This window comes from Polyodon spathula, chromosome 8, assembly GCF_017654505.1.
Source record: "Polyodon spathula isolate WHYD16114869_AA chromosome 8, ASM1765450v1, whole genome shotgun sequence".
Lineage (NCBI taxonomy): Eukaryota > Metazoa > Chordata > Actinopteri > Acipenseriformes > Polyodontidae > Polyodon > Polyodon spathula.
Window position 1 is genome coordinate 43,420,680 of NC_054541.1, and position 13,471 is coordinate 43,434,150.

General features: G+C 35.4%; 1 protein-coding gene across 1 annotated transcript in view; it reads right to left on the reverse strand.

Moving 5' to 3' along the window:
• Positions 1 to 8,027, reverse strand: part of LOC121319143 (chemokine-like protein TAFA-2) — a 111,900-nt gene extending 103,873 nt beyond the window's left edge. The window contains exons 1-2 of the mRNA XM_041256325.1: positions 7,922 to 8,027; positions 3,585 to 3,737 (exon numbers count right to left, since the gene is read on the reverse strand). Of these exons, the coding sequence (XP_041112259.1) occupies positions 3,585 to 3,737; positions 7,922 to 8,027 (259 nt within the window). The remainder of the gene's footprint in view (positions 1 to 3,584; positions 3,738 to 7,921) is intronic.
• Between the last annotated feature and the right edge of the window lie 5,444 nt (positions 8,028 to 13,471).

Below are 13,471 nucleotides of genomic sequence, written 5' to 3' on the forward strand. Positions count from 1 at the left end.
TGGGTTTATTGTGTTCAGGTGGCTGGGGTTGATTGGAGTAATTAAAGATCAATCAGGACCCAGCCACCTGACATAAAAGGAGGCCTCAGCTTACCATTTAGGAGAGGAGGGAGCTCAGGAAGCAAGCTGATGGTTGTGCTTACTGGGTTTTTTGGTTTGCTGTTTTGTGTTTTTTTTTAATTTTTCTGATCCAGTGAAGGCATTGCCTACTCTGGAAACCTTTATTTTCGTAAGTCTTGTTTTGTGTTGTGTTTTTGTGTATACATACCTTTGTTTTGGCCCTTGTGCTCTTTTATTTTGTGTTTATTTATAATAAAAGTATTATTTTTTTGAACCGCAGTCTGTCTCTGGGCCTCCTTCCACTCGCCAGCCTGTCATACTTGGTTTTAGAAGTGGGATATAGCGTCTGTAGGAGGCTCAGAGCAGCTGGGGGGGGCCATTAAAATTTTGGAACTTTTTGAACAACCCACATTTTAAAAATAAATAAATAAATAAATAAAATTTAAATAAAAAAATGGGAAAGAAGAGCAGACAGTGGCAAAGGCAGAAGGAGATGCAGCAGCCGAAGAAATGTAAGCTGCTGCAACAACAGCCACCACTGGAGGACCCTGCCAGCCTCTTCCCCTGGTGTTCCTGGTGTGGAAAGGAGGACCACCGCTGGAGGTCCTGGCCAGAAGTGCCACCGGCAGACTGGTGGCCATAGTCCTCGTCCCGAGGGTCCGCCGGTCCCACCTGCTGTTCCAGAGGGAGCCGGGCCGCCGTCCCCGCCTCTGCCACCAGAGGGAGCCGGGCCGCCGTCCCCGCCTCCGCCACCAGAGGGAGCCGGGCCATTGTCTCTGCCTCCGCCACTGAAGGGTCCAGTGCCGCTGGAGGATCTGAAGCCACCGGAGGGTCTGACACTGCTAGGGGGACCCATACCGTCTGAGGAGGTCACTCCCACACTGTCCAGGGGTGCTGCCTGCCCGCCAATGCTGCATCTGCTGGAGGGTCCAAGTCCCATGACAGCATCGCCTTACTTCCTTGGAGATCCGGGGCCCCCTCAACCAAAGAAGGCTTGGGGGCTCCGACATCAATCTTACCCATCGAAACAGCCCACCAAGGGACATAATGGGACTCTTGGGAGGAGGGCTTGGGTTTGAAGGCCAATTGCGGCCTGCGTACTTTGTACGTGGGGGGAGGTGTGTGGCAAAACAGAGCTCTGCCCTTTATAGATTGGCAGGGATGGGGTTAAATTCCCCTACCTGCCTGGTTTTATTGTGTTCAGGTAGCTGGGTTTGATTGGAGTAATTTAACAATCAATCAGCACCCAGCCACCTGACATAAAAGGAAGCCTCAGCTTCCCATTTGGGAGAGAAGGAAGCTGAGGAAGCAAGCTGGTGTTTGTGCTTGCTGTATTCTGTTTTCTGAATTCCTGATCCAGTGCAGGCATCGCCCAGCCTAGAAACCTTTATTTTGTAAATTTTGCTTTGTTATATGTGCTTAAATACCTTTGTTTTGGCCCTTGTGTCCTTTTATTTTGTGCTTATTTATAATAAAAGTTTTTTTTTTTTTTTTTTTGAACTGCAGTCTGTCGCTGGGCCTCTATCCACTCACCAGCCTGTCGCAACATCATACCAACCAACCCATCTCCAAATACAACAATTTTAGGTTTAATTTTCAGGATAACATCTAACTGTTGCCTTGCATGCAGCATCTTTCACCTTGAGAACTAGTCATTGTTTATGTTAAATTCTTCAGATTTGTATTAATGAGAGAAGTCAATGGGCTCAGCTCACCTCTTGATCGTTAGAGAAAAAAAAGAACCTGTGCAATATTTTTTCAAATATCTACCATAAATAGATTCCATTAAAATGTGTAACTTTTATTATTTTTTATTACAGTAGTTCACAATCTTGTTTAGTTTACCATAATCTTTTACAGAGCAGGTCTGTTTACCAGCAGTGTTACACCATAGGCAAGCGACAACCAAACTGACAAGTATGGGTGAGGGTTACGGTCAATACAGTGAAGACAAAATGTGTCAGATACTGGCTGAAACAAACAAGCCATAATTGTAGTGAAGGCTGAATTGAAGCTGACTAACAGTGCAATGACGCTTCTTTAGAGGGTGAAATATCACAGTGGAGTAAAAACCTCCTGCATTTATTTTAAGTACAAGTCTATGGTATCTTAGGGGTATAGGTTTCAATGTGGCCACTATTAGATTTAAGAATAAATTGCTTAAAATCCTTAGCTTATTTATTTATTTATTTATTTTTATGTCCCCCTACCTTTTTAAGTGATTTTTATTGAAATTGCTTAACTTATGTGTTGTTGTTGTTGTTTTGGTTTTTTTTCTTTTTCTTTTAGGGGCTGCTCATCAGTTGTATTTGACTGCCAGATCAGCGAAAGTGTATTTAAAAAAAAAGCTGCAGCACCATCTAGTGCACAGCTGTGTATTACCAGCAAAACAAAACTTGATCCAAAGTGGCAGATCACGAGATGCTGCTGTCCTTCTTCGGTAAAGACACATTAGCTAATCTAGCCTATGTTTTATATATCTATGGCAGGCAACTAGACCTTAAGAGCTTTGTATCAAGACCTTAGCAAGACCACTGAAATGAACAAAATCATGTTTAACAATTACAACAAAAAAATGCCTCTGTTTAAATAAAATCCAAACAATAAAAAATCTGTCATGTTTTTAGTTACAAAGTTTATCTAAACATTGCTCAAAACAGCTGTAGTCATGATATCAACTTACCTCAGGGTGTTCTCGCAGTAACGACACACATGGAGCAATAATCAAGTCTAATTTGGTATTGCTAATCTTAAATGATACATTATCATCATAATGTGTTAAATAAACAAGAAAGCCACCGTTTAATGTATGGGAGATACTCAAATAGGACCTGACCTCACTCATAGCTATGACTCGGCATGTCAGGGCACTTGCCTCACCAACTCCATAGCACTGGAACATTTTAAAGACTTGTGGGAGTTATTGCTTGCACTTCAAGATTTGCTGTCTCTAAAGAGTGTTCTCTCCCTAGACAACAACTGAGCTAGTCTGTACAGTAGGCTTTCCAAATAAACCACTGATGGTGCACAAAGTAAAGCACTTAATGGCCTGGGAACCATTGATGCATGCATGTAGTCAAACTCATGTAATATAATGGTAAATAAGCAGAATGGTAAGAATAAGCTACGTTGACTTTATAAGGCGTTCACCAACAACTTGACAAATTATGCATTGTTTATTCCATGATTTTACTGTATATCCCAAAGAGATATTTCATTGGGTAGAAATCTGACAAATGTAATGGATATTAACCAGCATGTGATAAGAACCCAATTGATACTATCATGGTTGTGTACCCATTGACTCTCATTATATTCTGTCTGGGACATTTCAATGTTTTTATAATAAGCTGAGGGTGACATTATCATGGGTTAAATGAACAAGCAGGTATATAGAATTCTATCTATATATATATAATATATATATATATATATATATATATATATATATATATATATATATATATATATATAATATATTAGTGTTTGTTAAAAGACAATGATTAAAAGAAGAAATCCCCTACCATCAACACAGGAAGGGGCAGCACGAGTCGTCCCTGCCACCTGTCCTGGAAAGCAGGAGCACTTTATTGTCTGAGACCTTTCTTCTATCTTGTTCTTGTTGCAACATCTGTGTATTGCCACCACCTCACAGGTTCCTGTTTTGACATGGTGTGCTGTGGAAAAAAGAACTATTCACGTCAAATACTCATTTCAATGTTATTCCCCTGATTAGTATGAGGTATGTATTGGTTTTGATTAAATGTTTTAACACAGGGGTGCAAACATCAAGTTTTTTGTCCATAGCCCAGAGAGGAAGAGGTTCTTGAAAATAATCATATTACTAATTGATATATAGAATATATATATATATATATATATATATATATATATATATATATATATATATATATATATATATATAGATATATATATATATATATAGATAGATAGATAGATAGATAGATAGATAGATAGATAGATAGATAACTGGAACCCTACTGATGAGATCAGAACACTGCAGGGAATCTTTCTGCCAAGGGTCTTTCCTCTCCAGTCCACTACATTACACCATGCTATTAAACTGCCTATTCACTGCTCTGCAGCAAGATAAAACTAAGCCAAATCCACAGTGTGTCTTGGATTGTCTTTTGTCAAGCGTGCCTTGCCTAGATTTTTTTTTTTTTGGTTACCTAAAATAATAAATTACTCCTTCACATTAGAAATACTCTCTTTTGTTCTTTATCTGGCAGCAGTTTCCCCTCCACTAAAAAAAAAAAAAAAACACTAAAAACACTTTTAGACACTGATGTCTGAAGCAATTACAGGCCAATTTCTAACTTGGCCTTCTTTGCCAGCACTCTTCTGCAGCTGATCACTTGCACACTTATTTAATTCAAGGTGACTCATTCAAGAAGTTTCATTCTGAGTCTCATCCATTTCACTGTACTGAGGCAGCACCCTTTAATGAATTCTGACTGAATCATTATCTATTTTAATTTCGTTAGACCTTAGTAAGGCCTTTCATACCGTCAGTCAAAGCGTATCGGTCTGAGCCATCTGGAAAATCACACAGGCCCTTCAGCTTATGGTGGTGAGTGAAATAGATAGCATTCGGTTCCATTATTTTGTTGTTGTTCTCTGATGTTTTATAAAAATCAATAAAAGTGAAAGTGAAGCATCATAGTTGCTAGTTTCTTATTTCACAATGTTAAAAAAACTGCATGTAATTTAAGACTTAATGCTTTGAAAATATGGCCCTTAATATTTTGTAATAATTCTGTGTTACTGCTTGGTTAATACTGAACCTTGCCACTGCTTGAAAACAAGCCAGAAATTAGAATCTACACTGCTTCTTCTTAATTTTTTTCACCACTTTATTATAATGTACTACTTACCCAACCCTCTTTTATAAGGGTATCCTGGCAAGATGACCAGAAACAGACAGCAGTGATTTCACATCCCACAACATCTAAAAGTCAATCCCATTATACATTCAATCTGGGATCAGAAACATTTACACTTCGATAATTCTGTAATGACTATATACAATGCACAAAAAAATGTAATCCTTGGCAATAGGAAATGATTAAATCACTACCCTCATCTTTAGAATTGTACAGCTTTGCCTATCTCAGCAAACAGTGTGTAGACAATCCCCCAGGGGATGACCTGTAAACTTGATTACAAAGTGAAACCAAAAAATGTCTAGTGTTTGATGTTACAGATATACGAAGGTTCCAAGAACAAGATTAAATGTTAAGCCTTTCCAACTGAAAACTGTCATGAGATATCTTTGCTGACTGACTTGTTCCATATCTTGAGAAAGTCTGAGGTATTTACTTGGACAGAGGTCAAGGATTGCTGCGGAGATTAGATTGGCTATTTTTTGATTCCCTGTATTTTTTCATTTATGTTTAAAAGGTTTCATAAAACACTAAATCCATTCAGAAATATCAGCAAAAATGGATATTCTTAGAGCATGCGACTAGTCTCAGCGAATCAGTTGAGAAGTAACGCTATTATCCTTATCGGATTCCTGTTTGCATCAACTTCCACCCCCTTCAACAAATAAGGGATTTAGGAAAAATCATATTTAAGACTCATATTCATAATGTATGTGTATTAAACTGAGATATTTTAGAAATATTATTATAATCAGCAGCAGTTACAATACAAGCAAAATCTTAATGACTCTTGAGCTTACATATCTCAAAGAGGAAAACAAATACCAGGTGCTTGTGCCCACTTTTTATTACTAGTGGTGTCCTCTCAATAATACTGTTTTATTTGCATCAAAAAAAATAAAAAAATGTTAAACAGTAGCCTCATAAAGACAGCAGATCAACTCTGAACAAAGTAGAACTGAATGAACGTATTTGTATTTGTACAAAAAACGTTGGCAATACAGGTAGCATAACATATAGAGTACTATAGACAAACTAATATACATATATACTGTAGTATAATACATATTGCATAATATAGATGCTATAATGTACATAAAATAATACTCACAGATTTAGGTTTCTAAAATATATTGTTGTAGGGCAAAATCAGAATAGAGAGATTATTTTGTTTCACTTTTATGTTTCCAATTCAAACAGTAAGCCACATCACAAAAAAACACACATTTCAATGTGTCTTTAAAATTAAAATTAAAAAAACTGCTGCTTTATACAATAATAAAAGTTGCCAACAGTCCTTTAGAAATATGGTAAACACATTAATTCCTAGATCCAATGTGTCATTTAAAGAGTATTAGAAGCAGCAGATTCCTTAGCATGCAGCTTTATGTTGTTGTCACTGATTGGCACAACAAGAAAACATAAGTTATTCTTCTCACGCCCTTCTGCAAATTAAATATGGCATGCCAGTCTGAGTGTCAGAAAAGATAGTCTTATAAAATGAGTTTTGAAGATATATAATTATTCGTTCCTTTGCTGATATGGGACAATGATACTAGAAAAAAATACATATCTAGTCTAATAGAAAACACAGATTTATTTTGATATAGCTCGTTTTTATCCTGACCATAACACGCCAGTTTCTCTTTCTGCACTACACTTCCATACTTTCTCTTGAAGCAATTTTTTTGCTAAGGCATTTATTCAGTCACTTGGGTAATACTGCATTTAAACAGCAACATTTCTCTAAGGAGCTGAAGAAACCCTTTTTAAAGCCAGGTACCAGAACCTAATTGTACTCATATGTGTGTTTTTTCACAAGGCTTTTAAACCACTGTATTACCTTTTTTATTTTTATTTTTTATTTTACTGTTGTACATATTTTAGCTGCTTACATTTGTACTCTTTTTGAATTAATACTTGTGAAACTCATACTGCTCTACATTGAACAATTTTCATATTCATTTTTTTGCAACATATAGGATTTTCACTTTGTTATATTGTTTTAGTAAACTGGAGAGGCGCAGTTATTTTTTTATAGCTCAGGGAGGCTCGTTATGACAAAGTTTGAGAACCACTGTTCTAGACAGCTAAATGTCCTTGAGCTATCGTGCTAAGCCAGGACTACACTGCATTACTGTTCTCTCCAATCATTGTATTAAATCACCATTTGCACTAGGAGCACTCACTATTGCACTTGTGACTGTGTGTGTATAAAGTGTGTGTCATTATTAGTATTATTATTTCAGGACTGAACCCTGTGGTTTACCTGCGCTAAACAAATTGTTGTGTAGAGCCAGGTATTATTATTTAAGGTTACCAAACAAGCTACCCAGCACAAATAAAAAGCCATTTTTTTTACTGTGAACTGTGTTGTTTGTTATTACTGAGCACTACAAATCACTTTGCCACACTAACTAAATAATACATTGCATTATATGCATGCTTCTCGCATCTAACATGAAATAAATATATCTCTAACAGGTCAGAAAAATGTTTACAGTTAGGAAACCGCATAAATACTGTTACCATCAATGGGAGATGTTTCCTTAACATTTTGTTGAGCTAGTATTTACTTACAACGCCTGCCCTAAGTATAGCTGTACTAAACTAATAATTTGTTTATTTTTTTTTTGCATTGCAAGCTATCAAATGTGAAAGCTAAGCTCTACCACTCTTTAGATCATTACCTGTACAAATATACCTACAATATGGAATTCTCAGTTCCGTTTAAACGTTGCCCCGCAGAACCCAAACACACTTCTATAAATCTACATATTTATACATACAAGTCTGATCTGGTTTCCAAGCTGTATGAGCACACAGCCCTGCTTGCTATGACCAAAGACCGGCCAGAAGACAAATACAAGCAAATCCTGATATTGTTTAGTATCACTAAGTCACATATTATGCAGTTACATGCAGAAAAAGAAAAGCCCAGGGAAATAACTTACCTTTATGGTGGCTTACTGCTGTTACTGATTTCCCCCAAAGGGTTATCACACAGATAACAAGTAGCAGTGTCCTTTGTGTTGCTTTATGTGTGTCTCTCTTACTCATCCTAAAAGTAAAAAAGAAAAGCATATTCTGAATTGACTTTTCAATACCTTATATAACCAGATGAAAACCTAAACAGTTAAAACTGAGAGAATCTAAATGTACGCGAGGGTAAATGTGAATCTTAGATTTGCTAGTCTGGTCTGTTACGGTCGAGTGCCCACATGGTAGGGGCTGCTTTAACCCAGAATTACTACTGTAGAGATGGATGTGTCTAATTACCTTAGAACCTTATCAACATTCAGCTGGATGCTTTTCTGAAAAGGGAAATGACTGGCATTAGTCTCAGGTGGGAGCCTCTATTACTCCAAACCAGCAGGTGTGAATCAGATTTGTATTAGACTGCACTGGAAACAACAAATGGTATACAGTTAGATACAGTATGTTTTTTAAGATCCCAATCTAAAATATAACCACAACAGCTGTGTTTAGTCCAGTTGAACATTGTTCTTTTTTTCCCTTCTTATTTTTGTTTTCTTTCTGGCTCTTTAAGAAATCCAGGGGTGGATTTAATCTAAATTCCAAGGTAGGATAAATGTTTGTATTAAAATAAAACTCCACAATGCCGCCCAATTGTTTGGTATTAAAACTAAAAGAAGCCACACAAAGGGGATTTTGCAGCTTCTGAAACATAGTGCCTTGTAGGGGGTCTGTCATTTTAAGGTGGTATACAAATACATTCATTCAAGCGTTGTAGAACCTGCAGTAGGTAACACAGGTCCTTTTTAAAGACATCTTCAAAGTTGCTCTTATAGCACGCCTGAAGATTCATGTTAAAAAACAATAACAAAATACAGAAACAAAATATAAAATGGACATTATATCTAACACCGAACATAACTATAGACTGAACAAGTGTAAACTTTTGCATTTTTATTATTGAAGGAGACAGTAATCTAATCCTGCCTCTTTTTCATACCGATATTCTTTGTCAGCATAATTTTGAGGTCTAGATCAAATCCCTATTGAAAATAATGGTGTAAAACTCTACAATCCTCCCATCAACCTCCCACAAAACCAGATACCAGATACCGTAGTGATGATGTTTAATAATGCTATCATTGCGTGAGCTGTATGTGTACAGTGGCTCTCAAAAGTATTCACACACACACACACACACACACACACACACACACACACCCTTGGACTTTTCCACATTTTATTGTGTTACAACATGGAATCAAAATTGATTTAATTTAATGTAGTTTTTGCCACTGATCAACACAAAAAAAGTCCATAATGTCAAAGTGAAAAATAAAATCTACAAATTGTTCTTAATTAATTCTAAATACAAAACAGGAGTATATGCTTTACTTAAAAAATAAATAAATAAATAAAAATATGTTTAATGCATGCATACCATGACTGAAAATTTCCTGCTTACTTATAAATAATGTATGTTATGATAACTTTTGTCAAGAAATTGTCTTGCAATCCTGTACTGCTTTATTAATACACGTTAAACAAATAGACATCCTGGACTATGGCAACTACCAGTGTTACACATAGTGATTATATAACATCCAGGATGTTTAATAATGTAATTATATAACGCCATAAATAGGTTTGATTTTGATTCAACAATAAACGTCTGCAGTTTTAATAGAGGTCTGACCCTTCCATCCACTCCAATCTAAGAACTCAATCTTTTCTCTTCCAATCAATTTGTCATATCTTGCATTATTTTTCATGGCTACGTGATTAGTTTTCCTGGTTTCCAAGGCATGCTCCTTCAAATCATTCAAGTGTCTGTGCTCTTGATGAAGTTGGGACTAGACTGTGTGTTCAAACAAGAGTTAAAGGAAGAAACACAAACTGCAGCTCTGTCACACAAGAAGTCAATTCTAGCAAAGTATATATGTGTGTGTGTGTGTGTGTGTGTGTGTAAAGTGTGTTAAGTGCTTACTGTGTATAATTCTGTAAAAGTCTGTATTTCAAATGTTTTTTTTGAGAACAGTTCTGGTTCTCACGTGTTTAAGATCACCAGACTACAACACAAACACAAAAATAAAGCAGCCTTCACGGATTCCGATATAGTTTGGCCCACCAGACTATATTATGAGGTAATTTGAGACATATATTATTGTGTGAAAATATATTCTGAACCATACAATATTTTATTTGTAATAAGATATTTAATATATTGTACTTTTATTATAAGGAAGTGGAATCAAAGTATTAATTGTAGTTAATCTTTGAATACTTCTACATAAAAACATAAAACTGTGCACTTTGGGCAAATGATAATCTGAGGTTTTAAAATAGTAAAACAGGCTTTTTGCCTAATTACCACTACAGATTTCTTAAAGTACTGTACTACTGAATAATAAATGTTATACAGTACTTAAAATAAGATTTACCATTGTACAATTTAATATCTGTGGAATATTTTAATAAAGACAAGGATCTATAGTCAGGATCATTTATCACCTAATCATTTTAAAACTCACTGAAGTATATGATTGCCATTCAGAACACCCACGTGGGAACGATAGAGAAAGAGACAGTGTCATTTCAATTGAAATATGATGGCCAAAAACAAGGCTGTAATTCGTTTTTATTTTTATTTTTATTATTGAGTACGCCACAAACATCTGAATAACTGAAGCATATATATATATATATATATATATATATATATATATATATATATATATATATATATATATATATGAACATTTATTTTACAAATCAAAACAAGAAAATTTAACTAAATAAACATCTGAACAGACATGGCTTTACAACAAAACACATATTTATAAACGATAGCAATAAATTTTTAACTTTTCAACAGCAATCGGTTTATTATCGCATAAGCAAAAGCAACTGAACAACGTAGATAAATAAACTTAAAAAAAAAAACATTTTACAGAAGCGCACAGCACAAGAAGTTATAACGAAGTCTAATTTATTTTTCTTTGTTTCAACAAAAGGGTATTCTTTTCACTTGAGTCTAAGGCTGTTCATAATTAACACAGATAATGTGCTTCTCCTCACCGCCTTTCTGCACAGAGCACAGCTGTCCACAGTTTTATTTTTATTCAGCTTGCCAACCTGGCATTGGCATGTCTTGCCACTCTCAACGAGGTTGCCAGCTTCACCTGTGTGTACACACTTTGTGTTACACGACTGGAGAAAATTACATTTAAAAACCAAAAACTGCCAAAATGACCGCCGCAGGGCTTCTAGTGTTAAAATTCATAAGAGAAGAAACTTTTTTTTTTTTTTTTTTTTTTAATACCTGTAAACACATCACTCCTCATTATTCAACATTGTCAATTGCCGTACTTATTTAAGAGAAGAGGCACTGTTTGGGGGATTCTATATGACACCTTTACTAACAAACTGTCTGTTATTTATTTATTTTTTTTTGGTATTTAAATATGTTTTTAGTAATCTTTCCCCTCTTCTATTCACTTTATTTCTGGTTTCTGGTCTCCCAGAGATTTTTATGAGAAAAATGGCAACTGTATGTTCTGATAGTGAATGGCACACAAGAGCATGAAAAGAGCCAGACTAGAATCTATAACAGAGTACACCACAAAACACTGCCTGTAAAACCGACTGTATTAGTTCAAAGTGTGAATTTATACCATTATCCCCCATCAGGGCATCCATCTCTTCTTCCTAGAAAATAGCATCCCAAAACCCACACCCACCACAAAAGGGAACTACCATAGTTACTGTAGATGGTAAAGACGGAGTACCTTATCAAGCAAGTTCAAAACCAGTGTACAAACATGTCATAAAAATATTGTGTTAAAGTAACAATAGAATGAGGATAATCAAACTGCACAGGGCCACATCTCTGGACTGCATGGGCTTTCGGAAGTGTATATGTTTGTTAATATTTCCCCTCGGATGAGTCACAGAAATGTATTCTGAAAAGTTGTAACATTACTTGTACTGTGTTAAATAACTGCAGATACAACTATAAGTGGTGCATTAATGAAAATGCCATTGCCGTATATGGCTACGTGTTGTGCAAATGCATTTTCAATTCCAGTACAACTCCATGCTGCATATGTATGTATACTACAGTATGTTGGGTTTCAAACTGGAAACCAATCGATTACTGGTTACTGATTTTAATCTACAGTTATCAAAATCCACATGTACAAAAATATCGGCTTCTATTAGAATGCAAGAAATTAGTTGTTCAAAACCAGCATGTGATAAGATAAGTGTGAAAAAAGCCAGGGGTGCACGTATTTAAAACCACCTCAATTACAAAGAACATTCTGTCTATCTTTTCCCTGTAGGATTATTTAAATCAGTCACAAAATGGTTATCTAGTTAGCCATTAGCCATTCAATTATATTTACAAACAGTTACAAATGAAACCCATCATTGGATAGTCCCTTTGTAATCATCCTGAAATACCAAATGAGGTGAGTTCATATCGTTTAGATATTATTGAATCAAATGATTTTAAAGAGTTTGAGATTTGCCCATGTTTAAAGTGAAACTTTATGCAGTGTTTGCTTGATTTTTAAAATAGCGGTCAAGCTGGTTAACTGCCAAAAGATATACTTAATTAATGGGTCACTATCTTTTATAACATAATTTCCAAACATAACATGTACACATCATGTATTATTTTGTGCAACAAAATCCTTTGAATTTAAATATAAAATAAAATAAAATAAAACTAGAAAGTAGTCTTTCAATACTATTAATTAGAAATGAATATAATGGGTCCTATTCACAGATCTTTAAAGACAGTTTGACTGTTCGTTCTCCTCTATGAAAGAGCTTTAAAAAAAAAAGACTGGAGGGCAAAAAAAAACAGGGAGGCAGAAAAAAGGCAGAGGGCCTGCACGAGCCCCCAGCAGTAGAATCGTATTATTTTCTTAACATTGTACCCCAATTTGGCTGTGAAAAGCATTTTCTCCACTAGCCAGCAGTGAAAATGTAATGGTGGAGAGCTTTGAAGTAAGTGCTACAAGTGTAAGTGCTACAGAGTACAAACACATTGAAATCCCTTGTACATATCCGGCACAATATATTAAAATGTTGTTTTCCATCACTGCACTTTTCACACTCCACGATTCACTAAGTAAGTCACGGAAGTCGCATTGGTAAATTAAATAACTTTTCTGATGATAGGAGTGGAACTTTTAGGTTTTTTTTTTTTTTTTTTTTTCCTTTTCAAAGTAGGAATAGAACTAATGATTTGATCTGGATACATTTTTTGGATACATACACAATTAGGTACAAACTTGGTTCCTATTAATTTAAAAAAAAAAAATAACAGCTTTCTGTGACTTACTGTATTGTTTGTGGCAACAGACACACAACCTATTATGGTAATACACCATTTAAGTTGCAGTAATTCCAAGTTTTATACAAGTACATATTATTTACAACTGCACTAGCATGTACTTACTTCACACCATAGTTCCTAATATTGGGGTGTGCTAAGTAATATGTAAAAGCGGGTATCT